Source organism: Rhineura floridana, chromosome 18 (assembly GCF_030035675.1).
Source record: "Rhineura floridana isolate rRhiFlo1 chromosome 18, rRhiFlo1.hap2, whole genome shotgun sequence".
NCBI classification, from domain to species: Eukaryota; Metazoa; Chordata; class Lepidosauria; order Squamata; family Rhineuridae; genus Rhineura; species Rhineura floridana.
The window spans coordinates 1,948,688-1,970,773 of NC_084497.1; the positions used below are offsets into that span (position 1 = coordinate 1,948,688).

Genomic DNA, 22,086 nt, shown 5'->3' on the forward strand with positions numbered 1-22,086 from the left:
CCGTGTCTTTCCAGCATTTCTTCTAGCCTCTCCAAAGTTCAAGGATAGCAAGACCAGCACTCCGCTCTCCCCATCTGCCTCGCGCTGCGTGGCGGATGCAGACCCAGAAGGCCTTGTGAAATCTGACATCCCTCCCCGCCGCCCCCACCGACCCATAGGGCCCACTGGAATGCAGGAGATCCAGCCCCCTCACCCCACCTCCCTCCACATGCTCAAATTCTTTACATTGTTGGGAAGATTGCTAACATCTGGGGCCTCCATCAGAGTGAAATGGGCGCCGTAAAGAAGCTACACATTGCACCAGGAGAGGGCATTTGAGTTTCTTCTTTTATTATGGGCACCACTAGGAGAAATCCAGTTCCGTTTGCATGTAAAGACGAATCTATCAAATGGATGCGTTCTGCAACATGGGAACTGAAACACACCCATCCTTCCAAACTCGCACTGGTTCACCGCACTTCTCCATCCAATGCAGGGAGTATTAACAAAAGAGTAGAGGCATGTTCAGCGGAAGTGGGTGAGGAGGGTTCTTGAGGAATTTGACCTTGGCTAATTCCAGTGTAAACTGGCCTGAGCTGCATCTCTCGGACAAATGTTTGGATTAGAACTCAGGCCCCATTTAAAACCAAATCTACTGATTGCGCACTGTCTGAAACAATTTGAAAACCGAAACACAGCTGATTTTGCGACGTAGTTCTCCAAGTAAACAAGGTTTACAAAAACGCATATATTGGGAGGAAATGTGCGCAGATATGAACATCTAAGGGGGCAATAACATATAAAATGCATTCTATTCGGAGAAATTGCTTGCAAAAACATTAGGCAAGACTGCCTACGAAAATGCGTTCAGTAGAAGAAAAGACACTAAAATGCAAAGGAATTTTCATGAGGATTTTTAAAAAACATGCAAACTGCTGCAGAAACGTGAAGAACCAAATCTGAGATTGGAAAAATGAGAAATCCCTCTTTCCAGGGAACTCTGAGAATTGTAGCTCTGTGAGGGGTCTCCTAGCAACTCTCAGCGCCCTGAAGACACTACAGTTCCCAGGAATCTTTTGAGCGGAGAAGCTACGGCCGTTTAAACCGGCACGATACTGCTTCCAATGAATAGTGCAGGAGGGACGTTAGCCAATCCACCAGCTTGCACACGCATGGATTTCAGCTCAGTTTTTTATAAAAAAAATCAAAATGCATTTAGAAATGGATATTCGGAGAGAGAATTACTTCTAGAAACGTGGGTTTTTGGAGGAAATGTGCTCAGACCTGTCTGTTTCAAAACAAATGCACATGTTTCTATATGTATATATTCTCAGATTAATAGAAGACTCAGGACAGACAACAGAAAAGGCTGTCTTCACACAGTACATCGTTAAACTGTGGAGTTGGCACCCATAAGAGTCAGCGACAGCCACAAACTTGGATGGCTTTAAAGAGGATTAGAGAAATAATGAAGGCTAGCCATGGCTACTGGCCCTGATGGGCAAAGGCAGGATGCTTCCCCATCCCGCTTGCTGGAAACTGCAGGAGGGGAGAGTTGCTCTTGCGCTCAGGTCCTGCTTGTGGGCTTCCCATAAAGAACATCTAGCTGGCCACGGCGAAAGCAGGATGCTGGAGTGATGGGCCACTGTCCTGATGCAGCAGAACTCTTAGGTTCAAGAATGAGACAGAACAGACTCATAAGTGAACATTTGTGGAAATGATCCTGACCAAGAAAGACTGACATGCCCATTTCCAGAGCGAACAAGCTTCTAGAGTCTCCTGCACTCTAAAAATCTCTATAGGGAGAGGATGGGGAATGCTTTTCAGCCTGAGAGCCGCATTCCACCGCGGGAAGCTTCCCAGGGGCCGCACACCAGTGGTGGGATGGGCCAGGAGCACAACAAGGTGGAGGAACAAATCCGACTCTTACAGTGGTACAAGCAGGGCACATTCCAGCCACGCCAAGCAAGAGAATTCAGTGGCCTCCAGCCCACCCACGTGTACAAAGCCCCTCTCTCACCTGCTCCGGAGCCACAGTTGGGGGACAGTTGCCCATTGGAACACGTGCACATATTTGGGCGTGAGCAAAACCCATCACCACAAGAGTTCCGGCAAATGGCTGTTGGGGAAAGAGGAGGCGAGAAGGAATTAAGACACTACTAGTACTACTGCTCCAAGGAGGTTGAGATGGCATACGTGCTTCACCCTCTTCCCATTTTTATCCTCACAACAACCCTGCAAGGTAGGTTACGCTAAGAGATGGTGACTGGCCCAAGGTCACCCAGGGAGCTTCAGGTCTGAGTGGAGGGGATTTCACCCGACCTCCCAGGTCCACCGCTCTAACCACTACACCACTCTAGCTGATCTCCAATGCTAGTCCGACTCAGCAAAGACCCATTGAAGTTAATGGTCATGACAAACTTAGCAGCTCTGCTGGTGCACATGACATGGCGGCACCGTGCCAAACTTATATTGGGCTTCAACTCAAACTCTAACTCTGAACAGAGGACCTTCAGAACTTGACCCCATGACCAGCTTTCAACAGCTCCAGATGAAGAGCAGTTGCGGAATCAACTTTTCCGGTTGCAGAATTTACTTCTACGCCGCCTTTCAGGGCAAAATCTTCCGACGGGTCTGCAGTCAACCCAAAATCTTTCCCCAATAAAGGAAAGCTATTAAAACAAAACAATTTGGGAGCTACATCAAAAAGAAAAGGAAACAAAAAAAAAAAAACTAGCGGTGGTATGTTAACTGTTAAATAACAAGACACAAAGGCAAAAAAAAGATCAGCCCCACCTCACAGTGAAAAGCAGCTTCAAACAAATGGGTTTTCAAGGCCCCTTCTAGAAGCCAAACTGGACAGGGCTATACGTGTGTGTGTGTGTGTGTGTGTGTGTACACACACAAAAACACACACACAAAAACACACACACACACACACTCCTACCTTGGGACAGAGATCCAGAAATATAGGGGGGCACTGCTGAGGTGGCCCTTGCCACTATACCACAACCAGAAAACCTTTTGTTTCAAGGGCCACATCCTCTTAGGGGCAATCTGCTGGGGGCCACATGCTGTTATGATGCTTTAAAGTGTTTTTAGCGCTTTGTTTGCCGCCCTGGGCTCCTGCTGGGAGGAAGGGTGGCATACAAATTAAATAAAAAATCAGTCAAATGAATGCTGGCGGGGGCGGCAAGGCCAGAAGCAAAAGTGAGCTCCCCTTTTCTTCCTGCAACGCATTTTTCTCTCCCTGCCAACCCTTCACACCCACCCCCCTCTCTAACATCCCCTCCCTCTCCAGCTCCTTCCCACCCATGCGAAATGACGTCAAGGGCTGTGTGGATTAGCCGGAAGGCCAGCCTCTGGGCCACAGGTTGTCTGCTGCTGCTGTAGGCAGACGTCGCTCTGGGCCTCCCGGCGGGTTGGAGCACCTGTGTCCCTCTCTGCAGAAAGAGGCCGCCAATCGCAACAGGGCACCCCATGCCTCTCCCGGAGGAGACACACCACTGGCTCATACTCACGGACGATGCACTGGTTCCCAGCAGGGAGGGTTTTCCATCCTGGACAGCAGTAAGAGTGGAATCGGGATCCGCAGACGTTTGGCCTGAAAGTCAACAAGCACCCATTGAACCTCCACCCTCTGCTCAAAATGGCTGAGAAACCCATTCACACTGATGGAGGAGACAGTGGCGTTGATGCTCGCATGCCCAACCCGCCTTGCTGTCGTCTACACTGACTTGGAGACCTGTGGCACGCAAAACAGATGCTCTGCCACTAAGCTGTGGCCCTTCCTTAAAACAAGATCCCAGTCCTCAAGGGTGGGAACTAGGGTTCAAATCCCCTCTTGGCCATGAAGCTCCCTGGATGACCTAGGGCTAGCCACTGTCTCCCAGCCTAACCTACCTCACAGGGTTGTTGTCAGGACAAAATCAGGACGGGGAGGGCCATGTCTGTACGCCACCTTGGACGAAAGGTGGGATATAAACGTCATAATAACCAAACAGCAAACTAAAATAGTGGAATAAATGTATGGTGTGATTGCTGTAAACCGCCCAGAGAGTGGTATACAAGTGCAATAAGTGAATAAATAAACGTGGTCTAAATCTCACTGAACTCAGTGGGACTAACGTCTGAGCCAATGTGCCTGGGGCCGAGATGTGTACAGCGCAACCTGTAAACATTCACTTGGAAGGGAGTTGTGGCAGTTGCAACGGGGTACCCTCCCTCATTCACGTGGGTTGCGTATCAGACTTAGGCGTACCTTTGCTCGGGGCTCCTTCTTGTATCAATACATCTGTGATATGTTTATGCTATGCGCGCTGGAGTTGCTGGCTATAACAGGGGAGGGGAGTTCTCTCTCTCGGACACACACGCACATCCCAGCAGATGGAACATCTGCACTGGACAAACAGAGGCCCTTTAATCAGAAGGCACGCATTCCTGCCAGGGCCTTTCGTGATCCGCACATCAAAGCGCTATGGCCCACCCCGCCAAAGCACTCACTGACTCTCCACACACGGACGGACGCAGCAGCCAGATTCCACTCCCTGTCACTTACGCATGCCTTCAAATATCATAGATCTTTCCTCATGCCATTGTTTTTAAAAAAGAAAGCAATAACCCCTGTCCCCCCAACCCCCTCCCAGCATTTAAACTGTACACTTGCAAAGTAGATCTGCCAAGTTTGTTCTCTCCCTTTCTCATTTTCCCTAACTTAAATTCTGCTCTGCACATTTCTGCAATTTGCTTTTTTTAAAAAAAATCCTCATGATAATTCTTCAGCATTTTAGAACTGATTGCGCTAAAGACAAAATTGCACCAAATGACGAATTTTCCTTCAAGTTTGTGAGTCCCAAATCTTCTGCATATGATAGTCAGCTTATAGCCTATCAGCTGCCTGGCTCCAGAGTGCATTGGCAAGAAGCCTGGGTCATCATGGAATGCTCACAAATATTTTAACTCCTGTTTTTTTCAGTGGGAGGGAACAAACTTTGAGAACCACACCTGGAATTTTAAGACCCAGGTTTTCCAAGCCTGGAGGGATGTTTATTTATTTATTTATTAAATTTATATACCGCCCGACTAGCAATAGCTCTCTGGGCGGTGAACATAAAATAGCATAAAAATACAATGAATAACAAAATAATACTAAAATACAATCAACAATCCAATCCAATAAACATTTTTAAAAGTAAATCAGTGTAACTTAAAATGCTTCAGAGAATAGGAAGGTTTTGACCTGGCGCCGGAAGGAGAGCAGAGTCGGCGCCAGGCGTACTTCCTCGGGGAGACTGTTCCATAGTTCGGGGGCCACCACTGAGAAGGCCCTAGATCTTGTCATCACCCTCCGGGCCTCCCTGTGAGTTGGAACCCGGAGGAGGGCCTTCGTAGCAGAACATAGTGCACGGGCCGGTTCATATCGGAAGAGGCGTTCCGCAAGGTATCGTGGTCCCGCACCGTATAAGGCTTTGTAGGTTAATACCAACACTTTGAATCTAGCCCAGAAACATATTGGCAACCAGTGCAAGCTGGCCAGAACAGGTGTTATATGCTCAGACCGCTTGGTCCTTGTCAGCAATCTGGCCGCCGCATTTTGCACTAGTTGTAGCTTCCGGACTGTCTTCAAAGGTAGCCCTACGTAAAGCGCATTACAGTAATCCAAACGTGAGGTTACCAGAGCATGTACCACTGATGTAAGGTCCTCTTTACTCAAATAGGGACGTAGCTGGGCTACCAACCGAAGTTGGTAAAACGCATTCCTAACCACTGAGGCTACTTGAGCCTCAAGTGAGAGGGAAGAGTCTAAAAAGACTCCCAGACTATGAACCCGGTCCTTTAGGGGGAGTGTAACCCCGTCCAGGACAGGGTATATATCCACCATCTGATCAGAGAACCCGTCCACCAACAGCATCTCAGACTTGTCTGGATTGAGCTTCAGTTTGTTAACTCTCATCCAGTCCATTGTCGTGGCCAGGCAACGGTTCAGCAAATCGACAGCCTCACCTGAAGAAGATGAAAAGGAGAAGTAGAGCTGCGTGTCATCAGCATACTGATGACAACGCACTCCAAAACTCCTGATGACCTCTCCCAACGGCTTCATGTAGATATTAAAAAGCAGGGGGGACAAAACTGACCCCTGCGGGACCCCATATTGGAGAGCCCGCGGTGTCGAGCAATGTTCCCCAAGCACTACCTTCTGGAGATGACCCGCCAAGTAGGAGCGGAACCACTGCCAAGCAGTACCTCCAACTCCCAACTCCGCGAGCCTCTCCAGAAGGATACCATGGTCGATGGTATCAAAAGCCGCTGAGAGATCAAGGAGAATCAACAGAGTTACACTCCCTCTGTCTCTTTCCCGACATAGGTCATCGTACAGGGCGACCAAGGCTGTCTCAGTGTGTTCTTTGCACAAGGGCGACATCTTGACCCATTGAGTGCTCCAAACACAGGGGAGGGTGATGCCAAGTGCTTCATTTGCTACCTCTTTCCACTTTGATCCGTTCCTTCCCTGCCTGACAACGGGAAAAGGCCTAGTGACTCCAGCCAGCACAATTCACACAACCATAGTGGCAGACTGATGACGTAAAATACAGTTCAGGTTCAGCTACCCTGAAGTGTGGAAAAACCCATCTGAGGGATGCACAGCCCTGGCTAGCCTTGCATACTGTGTGCCTTTGTGCATGTGCCTATGTGCACATAGGAATGAGGCAGAAATTCAATATGCTTCATATTGAGAGATGAATGGACCAAATTCATGCTTTCCGAATTACGACTGATTGCGGGAAATGGGGATAGCTTCTGGGCCTGTCTTCTGGCTATATCCAGTCTCACATGACCACTCCAAATTCTGTGGTGGTGGTTTTTATTGTTATTTATTAAATTTGTATCCCACCCTTCCTCCCAGAAGGAGCCTAAAAAGTTAAAAACATTATAAAACACCTTAAAAACAGACTTTAAAATATATTAAAACAAAACATCTGAAAAAGCATTTCCAATTTTCATTACAAAATATCTAACTTGCCTTTTGACGTAAATAGCGATGAGGGAGAAATTCAACTCACTTCACATTTAAACAGTAATTTATCAAATTTGCACTTTCCGGGGGGGGGGGAATATGACAATCGAAACACAACTATTCACTGACATTTGTACTTTTTTTGCAACGCAGTTCTCCACCCAACCAAAAATCCATATATTAGGGGAAAGCCTGCACAAAAATGAGTACATTCGTGGGAAAGAACATACAAAAATGAATTCTATTCTGAGACATTGCTTGCAAAAAATGTACTCATTGGTCACCACTGCCTACAAAACTGTTTTTAATATTAGGCGAAACATGCCCTAAACAGCTGATAGCTGGCATGCCTAGTTCCATGGCACTCAGTCCACCCCGTCCGGATTCCAGGCCTCCACGGTGGCCTAAGCAGGATGGAAGACTGATTGCACGAATGCAAATTAGCGTGTCTGGTTTTCACCATTTAAATACCGGCTGTGGGATGCAGGAGGGGGAGGGGGACCCCCCCATGCCACAGTCACAAATCTGCCATTAGCCCTTGAAGATATTCTCATTCCCCAACATCTTCTTGTGGCTGCCATTTTAAACCATAAAAACGAACCATGCTAATTGCATCCATGTGCTCAAGGTCAAACTATGCGTTCCATTAAATGCAGTGTTAGCAACTACAGCTGGGTTCCCCCCCCTCCTCTGAACTCCTGGTTTGAATTGGGACTGCTTTACAGAGGCATGGGGAAGGGTTAATCCTCAATCGATCATGACCATAATGGAAAATTGGTGCTGTTGGCATCTGGATCGTGGCTGGGGCTGGAATAGCTAATCCCTCCCTCCCTCAGTGCAGCGGCCCTGGTGAAAATCAGGAGCTTCCTGGCACATGCAATCAAATAAAGAAAAAACCCAGATATACTTGTCAGCTACACGTTTACCGAAATAGGTTGTTGGCCCTTAGCACCGCATCTCATTTGTACATATGTAAAGTGGCACATTGTTGTGTATATAATGTAAGATCCAGTGAGATCTTGTTTTGTTTTAAATGCCTCTCAGATTTCAGAGGAGGAGGAGGGTTGGGCTGTGCACTCAAGATAAGCTTTCTGGCAATTGTGCTCATGTCCTCATTGAGAGAGACCAGGATTTGGCAGAAAGAGAGAGTAAGAAGCGGTGGAGAGATAGAGAGAGAGAAGGAATGGGAACAGAGAAAAGGGTGCATCACTCACTCCCAGCCTTACATGTTACCCTGCAAGAGAACATGGCCCTTGACAGAAAGGTTTCCTGGCCTCCTGCTCTACACTCATGACACCCACGATAGCAACTTGCTGACGTAAACACGTAACAACCAGCGTGTGTGCATCTGAGCACATGCAGAGTGCCATCTGAACTAGATTACGCCTGGCTTACATAGGCAAGTGACTGTCCTAGGAAAGGTGAAAGAGTGTCATGATATTGTTAATGTGGATGAGGCCTGGCCCATTACAGCTAGAGGAAGGGAGTCCAAGTCAGGAAGTGCGACATCTAGAATGGCTTGAATCCACATGAATCCACATGAATGTGTTTTTAAATTTGTATTTTTGTTTTTAATGATTTTAATTGTTGTAAACCGCCCAGAGAGCTTTGCCTATAGGGCAGTATACAAATGCAATAAATAAATAAATAAATATTTGCCGTGTGGACATGCCGCCCGAATGAAACAGTTTGGAAACCGCTGGTTTGGAGGAAATGATGATTAACGGCATGAAAATAAAAGAGTAAAACACAGGTGTGGGTGCTGTCTCATAAGTAAGCATGAAGGACATCGGGAAAAGTGAGAAGTGTGCGAAGGAAATCCCACACCTTTCCTTTGCTAGGCGATGTGACACACTAATTCCCTCAATTCTCAGTGCCAAATGGAAGACAAACATTCGCCTTTTGTTGGGAAGGATGGAACGCTCAGGGCCCTTCCTGAAACTCAAGAAACACTGTCAGCTTTCTTAACGAATTCCAGCACCTCCAGCTAACAGCCTCTTTCACTCTTGCTTTCGTGGAAATGCTGCAACTTTTAATGCGCTTGGCTGGGATTCCCCTCCCCCCACCTTACTAAGGGGGCTGGTTTAGAACAGAAGACTCTGAGCTGGGGGAGACATTCAGTTAAGTTTGCATTTAAAGCCAACTCTACCATATTTAAACTTTCCAAAAGAACATAAGCACATAAGAAGAGCCTGCTGGATCAGGCCAGTGGCCCATCTAGTCCAGCATCCTGTTCTCACAGTGGCCAACCAGGTGCCTGAGGAAAGCCCGCAAGCAGGACCCAAGTGCAAGAACACTCTCCCCTCCTGAGGCTTCCGGCAACTGGTTTTCAGAAGCATGCTGCCTCTGTGAACCAAAACACAGCCTTCCTTTGAAATACGCACTTATCCAAATTTTATGTTGCAGCTCTCCAAACAATGTTTACAAAAATGCATTATATTAGCAGAAAGTGTGCCTAAAAATGAATATATTAGTGAACCTAATGCATGATACGAGGGGACGTTGCTTGCAAAAATATGCCCATTAGTCGAAACGGTGTACACAAATGTGTCTATTAGGAGAAATCTGCACTAAAATGCTGAACAATTTTCATGAGGATTAAAAAAACCCAAAAAACAGAAATGTGGAGAACTGAAATTTAAGATGTGGAAAATGAAAAATGGAGAGAATTGAAATGGACAGATCTTCCCATCTCTACGCATGCGTGAGAATTATTGGCAGTGACAAAGAAAATCCTGGTGATAAATATGATCATCCAAAGGTAGGGGATGAGGGAACCTGTGGCACTCCAGAAGTTGCTGGGCTTCAGTTCCCATCAGCCAACATGGTCAGAGATGATGATGGGAGTTGTAGTCCAGCAACATCTGGAGAGCACATGTTCCCCCTCCCTGATCTAAGAAGTATTCTCTACTGCATGCAAGAGATGGAGGAAAACCTCTGTTTAAAAGAGGTATTCTCTTCTGAGAGTGCTTCTTTGAGCAGGGATGGGTAATCTGCTGCCCTCCCGGAAGCCAGGTGGTGTGGGACCCAAGACCTCCCCACCTATCCACCCTGGCTTTCACCCACACAACCCCACAGGTCACTCCCAGACCTCTCACAGAGGGTCCCCTGAACCTGCTGACCTCACCCTAGTCTCTCACTCCAGGGTTCAACCTCATCATGGTAGTCAGAAATCAACGGGATGGCACACCTGCCCCTGCGACTCCTCCAAGGGGTGACCCAAAGGGACATGTCACCCTTTGGTGTCACCCCTTCAGTGGCGATGCTGGTGGCGGCAATCTGCCGCCCGTGGCAGGACTTGCTTTTACAGGCAGGTAATGAGGTCTGGTGGAGCTTCCCTAAGTTGCTCCCAGCTGTTGTTCAGCAACCAGTCAGCTGGACTTCACCCACCCAGTTCCAGGGTACAGCAGCCTTAGTGTGTTTCGCCCCCCGCTTTCAGGATCCTATTCATTTTACCTGGATTGGAGAAAGCAACGTTGACCACTTACCCTCTCAAAGTATCATGCCCTCTCCGTCTCACTCTGCTGGGGGGCTGCTTGTTTTCGTAGCTTGCAAATCTGTCGGCCTGAAGATCTCCCTTTTGCTGTCCGCAGGCAAACTCTCGATAGAACGCAAGAGACGTACATCCCAGGAGGAAACGGGATAGCCACAAAGCTCCCATAATGGAGCGGCGGAGGCAAGGAACCAGCCCACAAAGACCTCGGGTTTACGGGAGGGTCGCTGTGGTCCAACAGTGGAAAATCAGGGCTTCTTTTCCAGAGCTAGGAAGCAGAGAAGGGGAAAATGACGTCAAACGACAGAACTTTTCAAGCCTTTAAAGTGTTTCATATTGCATGATCTCAGGCTCACTTGCTACGAAGGATGGTCCCTAAATCTTTACTTGGTGTCAGGTATCAAGAACCTAAGAAGAGCCCTGTTGGGTCAGGCCAAAGGGGGCCCATCTAGTCCAGCCTCCTGTGCTCAGGGTGGCCTGAGGGCAACATCAAATCTCCCTTCCTGCAGTTTCCAGCAACTGTCATTCAGAAGCATCCTGCCTCCGGCACAGCCATCAGGGTTAGTCACCATTGATATACTAATTAACTGGCTTTGCTTTTGAACTGGAACTGATAGACCAGGAATCCTCCACTGTTCCCTAAGGGGAGTGACTTAATTTCCAAATTATGTGCAATGCATTATGCATATACAGCATAGTTCCCCTTCAGTACCTCCTTAATCATGCACATATGTGCATTGATAAACACACCACTAGGAAGACAGCAATGTTGATGTGAATGTATATACAATTTTGTCCAGATTCCTCTGTGTTGATAAAACACTGGCAAAAATAAATAATGGTTCATACATAATGCTAAACCATGGTTTATTACAGTTTAATAAACCACGAGCTTAATAAACAACAAACGTTTGTTATAGTTATATATAAACCACAGTTTAGTGTTACGTGTGAACTTTACCCTGGCAGCTTAACGATGGTTTGCTTGCTATCAGCAAATCCTGCTCTGAAACCGTGGTTTGTTGTTGGCTTACGAACCTTGGCTTGTTTTAATTCTGGCTTGGCATTATGTGTGAACCCGGCATCCATCTTTAATCATGGTTTGATTGACCAGTCCACCCAAGACACTCGCCAAGCAACAGAGCCCTAAGGCAAGAGCAACTTTGGGGGCAACTTATTATCTGTGGGGCAACTCGTAGTTAACTTGTGGTTTGTTAAACAAATCACATTTTCATGTTATGTGCAAACCAGGCCTATATCTTGATTGGATTGTACACATGGTTGTACCGAGACTGTTTTTGTGTGTAGAGTTTTGGGAGCGCATGTGCACAAGAGCTAAATGCCTCACAAAAAGAGTCTCATTACAATTGGACATATAAGCACATTGCAGTTGCTTTGAGGGAGGGGGGAGTGTTTATCAGTGAGCATGGGATGTATTCAGCTACGGCCCCATTTGCACTATAGAATTAAAGCACTATCACAACCATTTCAAACAGTTACGGCTCCCCCCAGGGAATCCCGGGAAGTATAGTTTGTGAAGGGTGCTGAGAGTTGTTAGGAGACTCCTCTTCCCCTCACAGAGCTACCGTTCCCAGAGTTCTCTGGGAAGAGGGGTTGACTGTCAAACCACTGTGGGAACTGTAGTTCTGTGAGGGGAAGAGGAGTCTCCTAACAACTCTCAGCACCCTTCACAAACTACACTTCCCAGGATGCTTTGTTTTTATACACACCTCGGGCAAGAGGCATTATCATAGCTCAAGACCCGTTCAAGGAGTGGGTGGGGTGAGGAGAGGCGGTCGAGTCCTGAGGCCCAGATAGGGAGACCTGGGGGGTGGGCAAATTTGGCCCCTAGGCTTGAGGTTCTTCTGCTCTGAATCAGACCATATCATGAAACAGCTAGCAAAAACGGCAACCAGATTGCAGAGGGACTCCAAACGCATTAGTTGCAAAAAGGTTAAAAATAAAAAAGGCGTCCCTTGGCCTTCCAAGGACCCATGCGCAATGACCGCGCCAGATGCACCTCAGAGGGGAGGGGGGGCCTTCCACATCTCAGCGGCAGACAAGCACGGGGGAGGGCGCTGTGTTTGCTGCAGGAGTCAAACAGGGGTGTGCCCCTTCCTCCAGTGTCGAGGTAAAACAATCACATGAATGGTTTCTGCGGGGTATTGTCTACCCCAACAAGATTTCCAAGGCATGGTGGGCTGAGATCTTGATCCCAGATAGCATTTGGGTCTCTGTGGAGTCTGAAAAAGCATGCTGGACAAGACCTAAAAGCCCAGCGCCAGTAAACGCTTATCCAGATGTGGTAGAAGGTTGCTCTTTGTTGATCTGTCCCTACGGGAAAAAAGATGGGGCGTTTCTGTGACCTCAATCTGCTCACATAGGCTGGGGTAGAAGGACAACGGTAAGCAGCCGCTGGCTGAAATTTGGGGACATTGTACAGCTCACTATTTGTGACAACCTCCTGGAAATATTACCCTGTCGATCCACTTATGCGTGAACTGCAGGATGCAAACTGCTGCTGGGTGGTGGTGTTTTTTGCCCCCCAAAACGGGATGATTGAATTCACTTGCCGCTTCCCCCACTAACCCCCCCCACTCAACTCTCTGCGCCCCAACCAAGATTTCAGAGCTGAGATTAGTGGAGAAATGCATGTCTGCATCCGGTGGGAAAAGCCATCTGCAGCTCAGCAGCTGAGCACAGAATGTGCATGCAGGAGAGATCCTGAGGTTGAGTGTCGGACATCTGCAGGCATGGCCAGGAGAGGCCGGAGAACCTGGACAGCCACTGCTGGTCAGAGTGGACACTACTGAGCTAGACAGAGTGTTAGGAGTGGCGGCCGGTGCCCATTTGGGGCTGGTGGGGTGGAAGGCAGGAAGCCCAAACAGTAGGCGGAGCCAACTCATGCTAGCTTTGCCCCCGTCCTCCTCCCTGCTGAAGATATAGCAGAAGGTTTACCTCAGGGGCTGTGTGTGTGTGTGTGACAATGGCTACTACTGCCTTGTTTGTTTTTAAAGATTGCTTTGCTACATTCATAACACTGAACCGTTGTTTTTGCTTGCCGTTACATTTGCTGTCATGTTACCGTTTTATCATTTTTTGTTGTTAGGAAATTGTTTTGGCAAGAGATGTATTTCTGTCCACCTTGTCGTAAGCCGCCTTGAGCACAACTTTTCGTGGAAAGGCGGCATGCAAACAGAACGACGGCGGCGAATTCGAGAAGGGGCAGCAAGTGAGCAGGAAGCGTCTTCCCCTGGGCCTCTGGCTGGCCACTGTGAGCACAGGCTACTGGACTGGTTGGGCCACTGGGCAGATCCAACAGCCTCTTCTGAGGCTCTCCTTTTGTACCCGGTGCTACTCTCTGCTCTGCAATAGATCACATGGGGAGCTCCAAATCCTGTGCTGACGCTATCACACGGCAAACACATTTTTGAGACTCTCTGGTTATCTGCTGCAGAAATGCCTGCCCCCTTCCTCTTTTCCCAATTTGGGCAACTGTCACAGACATTTCCAGTGCTTCTCCCCCCACCCCAGATTTAACTCGAAGTGGGTGTTGCCAAGGAACTCAATGTCCCCTTTCCCAGCTGCCCTTTGAGCTCCTAACCCACCACTCTGGATTGGAATTAACGTGATCCAGAACATGGAAGATGGGCGGGAGGGGAAGGGGGAATGGACATTCCAGTCAGTCAGCACAGCTCTTGTGGCGCTGGTTTCCAAAGGAAAGGACTAGGAGCCTTTGGCCCAGCCCTCAGCAAGATGGAGACCCTAACAGGGGTGGCGTGAGGCATGGGGAAGGGCTGCCTCGGATGGCAGAACAGCACAGATCTGACCTGTAGGGACCTATTCACCAGGATGCCCTCCTGTTCAAGACCCACTTGAGAGGAGCTGGTTCCTTTTCATCCCGGGGAGCCTTGTCTGTTTGAGCAAGTGGGGCACTGCCCCATCAACCTTAGTCTGCCTGCAGCCAGCCCCCATCTGCTTGCCTTCTTCCTCGCACCCAAGCCCAAAGGATGGTCCTGGATGCCAACTTGCCCCTTGTAGAGCGCAGCAGGGAGGAGGATGGGTAGAATGAGTTGGCTCTGCCTCCTGTTGGGCCCCCTGCCTTCCACCCCACCAGCCTCTGCTGAAAACAACAGCAAGATTTCTACCACCACTTTGATTTATTACCCACCCTTCAGCGTAAGGTCTCAGGGCAGGTGACCAGCAATTTAAAAATGCAGTATTTAGAAACCACTTTGAAAACAAATTACAGTCATATATATTTCAGGCGCCAAAGGCCAGAGAAAAGAGGAGTGCCTTCAGCATACGATGGGAAAACATGCAATGAAAGTGCCAGGCGCACCTTTGTGGGGAGGGAATTCCACAAGTGAGGGGTTGCCATAGAGAGGGCCCTCCCCTGCGTTGCCATACACCCCCCCTCCAAAAATTTCTGAGGGGAGTGGAACTACCAAGAGGGCAAATCCTCTCCCCCCACAGCCCTATCCTTCTGTCGATGAGTGTCAGTACCAGCCTACCTCAGAGGGCTGTTGTAAGGCTTACTGAGAATACTGCCATGGTAAAGAATGTCAGCTGGGAAGTTCTGAGTTCAAATCTTACTCCAGCATTGGCTTTGGATAAGATGCTGTCTCTCAGCCTCATCTGCAATATGGGGGAAATTCCAGTACCGGCCTGCCTTACAGGATGGCTGTAAAGTTCCCAGAGCATGCAACGCACTGTGGGTATTTGAAATGCACCTCTTCTTAGCCTTCACAAATGCATTCAAAGTCTTATGCATAGAGTGGTTTATCTGAACACTGTGGGGGGAGGAGAAATTCGATTCAGTCTGTATTTCAAGCAGCATCTCTTAAATTCGCACTTTCCGAAACAATCAGAACCAAAACTCACAGTCACCCTTCGAAATTTGCACTCACTTGAATTTTGCAATGCAGTTTGCCAACCAGCCGGTGTTTACAAAAATGTACACATTAACGGAAAGTGTGCATAAAAAACAAATACGAGTGATAACAACATACAAAAATGCATGTTACGAAGAGAAATTGTTGCAAAAATGTGCTCATTAGTCAAAACTGCCTAGAACAATGTGTTTCGTAGGGGAAATTGTCACTAAAGTATTGCAGAATTTTCATGAGGATTTTTTTAAAAACTGCAAATTGCTGAAGAAATGTCAAGAACTGAATTTAAGACTGGAAAAATGACCAACTGAGAGAACCTTTCCATCCCTCTCGGACACAAACACTTGCCCATGCATCCTTCAGTCCTGCGCCTCCCACCCTGGTAACTGGCAACCGAATGCTTAAAGGTGTGCACGACCACACGAGCCAATGCATGAAAGTTCTCGTTTCATGCCATTCACAGGAAGATGCCGTATACTGAGTGTATTTAGCTCAGTACTGTCTACACTGACTGGCAGCAGTGGCTGTCTAGGATTTCAGACAGGGAGACTCTCCCAGCCCTTGCCTAGAGATGGTGGAGATTGAACCTGGGGACCTGGGAGGGGAAGGTGGTTGCTGGGACAACAAAGCAAGATAATCAAATGATACAAAGGCTGTTGTCTTATTTCAGCAGGTGGCATGCCTATTAAACAAGTTGTATGGAAGCGACCTAAGATTCTAGTCCTCACAGTTCTGAATGAAGAGCTGATCTGGGCTCTGAGCCCTACCTGGAGATGCCTGGGACTGAACCTGGGACCTTCTGCATGCAAGAGAGATGCTCTACCCACTGAGCTACGGCCCTTCCTGTTTGATCTGCAAAGGTCCGTCCACACATGTGAATCACTGCTTGATGCTGCAGTCTCCAACATCACGTGTGGATCTCCCAATTCTTCTCCCTTTCTGACACTCCTAGAAAGTATGAGCTTGGAGATGGCCAAACTGGCCAAGACTGAGCGGAAGGCCTCAGAGCCGCTTCCCTCCCCTCCCCAAAACTTTGCTCCTGAACCTAAGAAGAGCCTGGCTGGATCAGGCCCAAAGGGGCCCGGCTAGTCCATCCTCATGTCCTCAGAGTGGGCAACCAGACGCCCATTATGGGAAGCTCCAAAGCCGGACCCGAGCACAAGAGCAACTCTCCTTGGCTGTCCTTTCTAGCAACGGGCATTCGGAAGCATATCGCCTCCAGCTGTGGAGGCAGAACATAGCCATTGTGGCTAGTAGCCACCGAGGGCCGTATCCATGCATTTGTCTAATCCTCTTTTAAATCCAACCAAGTTGGGTTATCCATCACTGCCTCTTGTGTGGAGCAAATTCCATCGTTTCACAATGCGCTGCGTGAAGGAGGGCTGCCTTTTGTCTGTCCCGAATGTGTGTGTGGGGGGGCTCAGATTCAACACCCCTTATCAGAATGGGGGGGATGAAACCCCCTCGCATCCCCCCCACAAATCCTCAACCTCTCTTATGTCCCTATAGAGGGACTCTTGTCTGCCGTATACTGAGTCATACACATTAGCCCGTCTAGCTCAGTAAGTCCTCTCTGACTGGCAGCGGGTCGCCAGGGTTTCAGGCAGGGAACATTCACAGCCCTACCGGGAGGCACCCAAACTTGAACCTGGGGCCTTTTGCATGCAAGGCAGATGCCCCACCATGGGGCCATGGCCCTTCCCCCTCCCTCAGGTCACCAAGAAGGGCAGACAAAAAGCAAGACGCAAACAAGACAAAAACTGCAACCATTTCTCAGATGTACAACTCCCACAGAACAGAGAGGGTGTCCAACCCCCCGCCTCCGGTTTTTTAAGTCCATCGTGCACCAAAGACTCTGGCTGACTTCAGAGCAAAGTGCGAGAAAGCTTTCCGGGAAAGAAGCTCAGAGAAGAACAAAGAAAAGGAGCGGAAAGAACCCTCTAGATTTGCCGTGCCAAGCTATGCTCCGCACATGTCTGCAGCAGGGCTTGGCAATGGGATCCAGGCCAGAGATCCCCACCAGAAATGGGGCGCATGCAGTGGCCGTGGGGGCAGCTGCCCCGAGAGCTTTTTAAGGTAAGCAGGGCACGCAAGCTTGAGGAGAGAAGCACCGCTGCGCAAGCCGCCTCCAAATGAATGGGAGCTGTGCATCGCTGCACACCATGCTCATTCAGATGCGCTTGCATGGGGAAACTTGCCCCCGGAATGCCGTCCTGTCGCATTTCGCTTGAAAATCTCCACTTGGTCTCTCTGATCAAGTCCACACACACAAAAGTATGTGTGTCTGCACACGCGCATGTGGAGAAAATCTGACTTTTAAAAAACCCCATTTGATCAAGATGGTGGAGAATCCCCCTTTCAGGGGGGGGGGTTCTTTTCTGTAGGGGAGGGAGAGGGTCTTCCAAAATCGCCTACAAAGTTTTGGGCAGTTTGCTTGTTTTTAAATTTGGGGTGGGGGAGAGAGCGAGAGCTTTAGTGTCATTGCCAAAACATCCCCCCACCCTTTGCTTAAAAAGTCACCCCAAAGTGAGGCTCAACTGTTGTTGGGGGAACCTGCTGGGTGAACTCCAAGTAAGAAAGACCCTCGGTGAGGAATGTCAGGACTGAACAAAGGAAAGTGGGAAGGGAGAGGGGGCGACACAAAGGAAATCAACCCATCCAGAAGAAAGTTGAAGAAGTTCCTGAAATAGTTTCCCAGCTCCCCTGAAACAATGCAGAAAAAAGAACAGATTCATAGATACCTTCCTGGGCTCTCTGGAATTCCAAAGATGAGCGGTGGGTTCCTTTGTTTAAAGAGCTGAGCCGGGCAGCTAAAAAGAGAAAAAGGAATTTTCTTTTTTAAAAAAAAAATCACAACCCTTGGAGGAGAAAGGAAAAGGGGGAGGAAAAAAGGGACACCCTCCTCCAAATTGGGCAGGGGGGAGGGCCTTGCAGATTGAGCAGAGGTGCTGGGGGGAAGGAGGGGGGCAAGACAGAGCAGGGAGGGGGAGTCTCCGCTGCATTCTTCAGCCAAAAGTTTCTGACTTCAAGGAGGGAGAGGGTGGGTGGGGGGTGAATTTTCAATTTTTTTTTTGCAAGGGGCTTTCGAAGGCAGGCGCTAGGGATCGCTGAACCAGTCCATTGCAGGCTGGTTCTGTTGGGCCTAGAGAGCCCCCCTCGCCCCTAGCCTCCAACCCCTTCCCCCCCACCCCTCACCCCTCACCCCAGGCCTGACAGCTCCTCGGCTTCAGGTGTGAAAAGCGGTGGGTGGCAAAAGGGGGAAATTAATAGCACAGCAGCACTCAGCATCAAAGGCAAGGGAGGGAAGCCAGAGAGCCTTGCAGGGAATGGAGGGAAGGGGAAAAGCCATTTTGGGGGTCGGGGTGTGTAGGGGGGAGAGACACACACACACACAATTCAGGATGGCTGACTATCATCCCCCTGAAATGCATTAAGTGAGAAAACCTGCCGGACAGCGAATCTCACTCCCACCCTACAAGACCGCAGGGGTGGTTGCTTGGAGCACTTGGGAAGCGGCCTTATCCAGAGTCAGACCAAGGGTCCATCTAGCTCACTGTTGCCTACACTGACTGGCAACAGCTATCCGGGGCAGCCTTGCCTGGGGGTGCCATTGGGAGATTGAGCCTGGGGCCTCCTGCAGGCAAAATCAGATGCAAGGCTCTTGCCAGACAGCAACGTAGGGAGCAGCAATCTCCTGAGGCAGGCCGTTAGTCTGTCTAGCTCAGTATGTCCGACACTGGCTGGCAGCAGTTTTCCAGGGTTTCACAGGAAGTTGCTTTATATGGAATCAAACCCATAGGAAGCATGCAGTCTCCCGCGTCAGGCCACTAGTCCACCTAGCTCAGTACTGTCGACACTGACGGGCAGTGGCTTTCCAGGGCTTCAGGCAGGGGTCTCTCAGGGGGGATTGAACCTGGGATTTTCTGCATTCAAGACACTGGAGGCCTTCAAAAGGCAGCTGGACAGCCATCTGTCGGGAATGCTTTGATTTGGATTCCTGCATTGCGCAGGGGTTGGACTAGATGGCCTTATAGGCCCCTTCCAACTCTACTATTTGATGATTCTATAAGGCAGATGCTCTATCACTGAGCTACGGCCCTTCCCTACAGCCCTTGGATAATCAAATGCAGGCTGGCCTTTGGCTTCCACAAAGCTCTTTGTCAGGCAAGATGAAGGGATTTAGTGAACCCTGAAGCTTACAAAGCCAAGCCCCAACGGACGTTAACTGATCCCACAGTCAGAAGCAACATCCTTTAGAATGCCAGTCGCTGGAAACTGCAGGAGGGGAGAGTTGCTCTTGCACTCAGTCCTGCTAGGCTTCCCATTGGGGGCATCTGGCTGGCCACCGTGGAATAGGATGGTGGACTCAGAGCTTGGAAAAGTTACTTTTTTGAACTACAACTCCCATCAGCCCAATCCAGTGGCCATGCTGGTTGGGGCTGATGGGAGTTGTAGTTCAAAAAAGTAACTTTTCCAAGCTCTGGACTAGATGGGCCACTGGCCTCATCCAGCAGGCTCTTCTTATGACCTTATGTTTTTAACAGCCTATAGTCAGACTGCACCCAGTTAAGGGTTAGCAAGTCTTTATGGTCAGAAATATTGGCCCCCCAGACCCCTAACTGCTGCATCTCACCCTCTCGTGGGGTACATAAAATACCACTGTGTCTGCGTGCACACGTGTTTAATCAATATTTCAGAAAGGATTTTTATTTCATTTTATGTAAGATTTGACAGCATTGCCTTTCGAGATTTTGAAAGATAATGTTGAGCCCTGAGCTCAAGTGCTGTTTGCAGGCATCCCAGAAGAGGCATCTGGTTGGCCACTGTGAGAACAGGAGGGTGGACTAGATGACCTCCCTTTGGACTCATCCAGCAGGGAAATGCTGGTGTTTTTGTTTGCCTTTTATGAAGAAGAAATGAAATGGAGAGGAGGAACAGGATTGTGCCAACAATGCATGACCCCCCCTTAAACCAAGTCATTTAGCTCAGCATCTTATATTGAGTGCCAGCAGGTGTCCAGGGTTGCAGGCAGGAGTTTTTCCTGGCCCCACCTGGGGGCTAGACCCATCCCCCCTTTCTTGCCTGCAAAGCACATGCTCCTACCAATCCTAAGCTGTGGAACTCCCGCCGCAGAGGCGCATCTGGACTTCCACTGTGGAGTTTTTGGTGAACGCTGAAGATGCACCTCTTCAGCCTGGCCTTTTCACACTGGAGGTGCATGTTTTTAAAAGATGTTCTGAGGATGCTTTGTCTTAATACATTTTTAAAGATGTTTTGTTTTAAAGTCTTTCATTTTTAAAATGTTTTAAAGTGCTTGTTTTTGTTTTGCCCCCTGGGCTCCTTCTGGGAGGAAGGGTGGGATATAAATTTAATAAACAAATATATATATATATATATTAGGACCCACTCTATCCTTGCGATTCTAATTTGCTTTAAACTGTTTAAATTGTTGTGTCCAATATATCATCGCCACCACAAGGACTGATATCATGTGGTGCAGTGGTTAAGGTGTTGGACCTGGGAGGCCCAAGTTCGAATCCCCACTCAGCCATGAAGCTCACCGGGTGACCTTGGGGGCCAGTCGCTGTCTCTCAGCCTAATCCACCTCACAGGGTTGTGGTGAGGATAAAATGGGAGGGGAGACAGCCACACACACCACCTTGTGCTGCTTGGAGAAAAGGTGGGATGGAGACATAATAAACAAACAAAGAAAACCTTATTTTATATTGAGATGATGGGGCACCGGCCAGTGGCGGAACATTTGCTTTGCATGCACAAGGAGACCCAGTTCAAGCTCCAGGTGGAAGGAGCCCTGTCTGCCCGAGATCCTAAAGAGCTGCTGCCAGTCAGAGCAGGAAGTACTGGGATAGAAGAAATATCGGTCTGAACATGTTGAAGGCGGCATAATACTTTCCAGCACTCTCCCGCATTGCTGGAAGCAGTCTGGGGGCACATCCAAGACAAAGGAAAGATCTCTGTTCATTCCAAACAGGTAGGGCTGTGTGTGTGGTGTGTGGTGTGTGGTGTGTCACATGTATGGGTCACTCAGGGCAGATGGAATGAAGCCTCAGGCTTCCATACTGCTCTTTCCACCCCCCACCCCCCAATACTGGGGATTAAGACTAATTTTCTTCTGGGGATATTTTTTCATAGCCTCTGCTCACATCCAGGTACTCGATCCTGGGGTGCAATTTACCTCAAGCAAAGACCCAAGTGATCCCTGCTTCTTGGGGGGGCACAGGAGAAGGGGGCAGGGGAGTAGGCATGGGGAGGATTTCAGACCACATTTAAAGCCAGATCAATCAAATCCACACTTTCCAGAACAATCGGATCACCAAAACACAGCTCTCCTTCGAAATCTGCACTGGTCTGAACTTTGCAAAGCAATTCCCCAGCAAGCAACGTTTATAGAAATGCAGAGGGTAGGGGAAAGGGTGCACAAAGTGAATATCATTGGTGAAAAGAACCTACAAAAATACATTATGTTAGGATAAACTGCTTGCAAACAAAAATATGGACATTAATCAAAACGGCATGCAAAAATGTATTTGTTAGGAGAGACTTATTCTAAAACTTGCACTGATGAATTTTCATGAGGATTAAAAAAAATAGCAGGAATGTAGAGCAAAGAAAAATGACAGAACATTCAACCCTAGCGGGCACCAGTTACCTAGCAACAATGCCCTAGACCAGCCTTTCCCAACCAG

The 22,086-nt window shown here is 48.6% G+C and overlaps 1 protein-coding gene across 2 annotated transcripts in view; it reads right to left on the reverse strand.

Annotated features, from left to right (window-relative positions):
• The window catches only part of FBN3 (fibrillin 3), a 178,345-nt gene that overhangs the window by 122,650 nt on the left and 33,609 nt on the right, over positions 1 to 22,086 (reverse strand). For both annotated transcript variants that reach the window (XM_061601743.1, XM_061601742.1), the window contains exons 4-7: positions 18,121 to 18,189; positions 10,483 to 10,755; positions 3,501 to 3,583; positions 2,000 to 2,098 (exon numbers count right to left, since the gene is read on the reverse strand). In XM_061601743.1, the coding sequence (XP_061457727.1) occupies positions 2,000 to 2,098; positions 3,501 to 3,583; positions 10,483 to 10,655 (355 nt within the window). In that variant the 5' untranslated portion in view covers positions 10,656 to 10,755; positions 18,121 to 18,189. The remainder of the gene's footprint in view (positions 1 to 1,999; positions 2,099 to 3,500; positions 3,584 to 10,482; positions 10,756 to 18,120; positions 18,190 to 22,086) is intronic.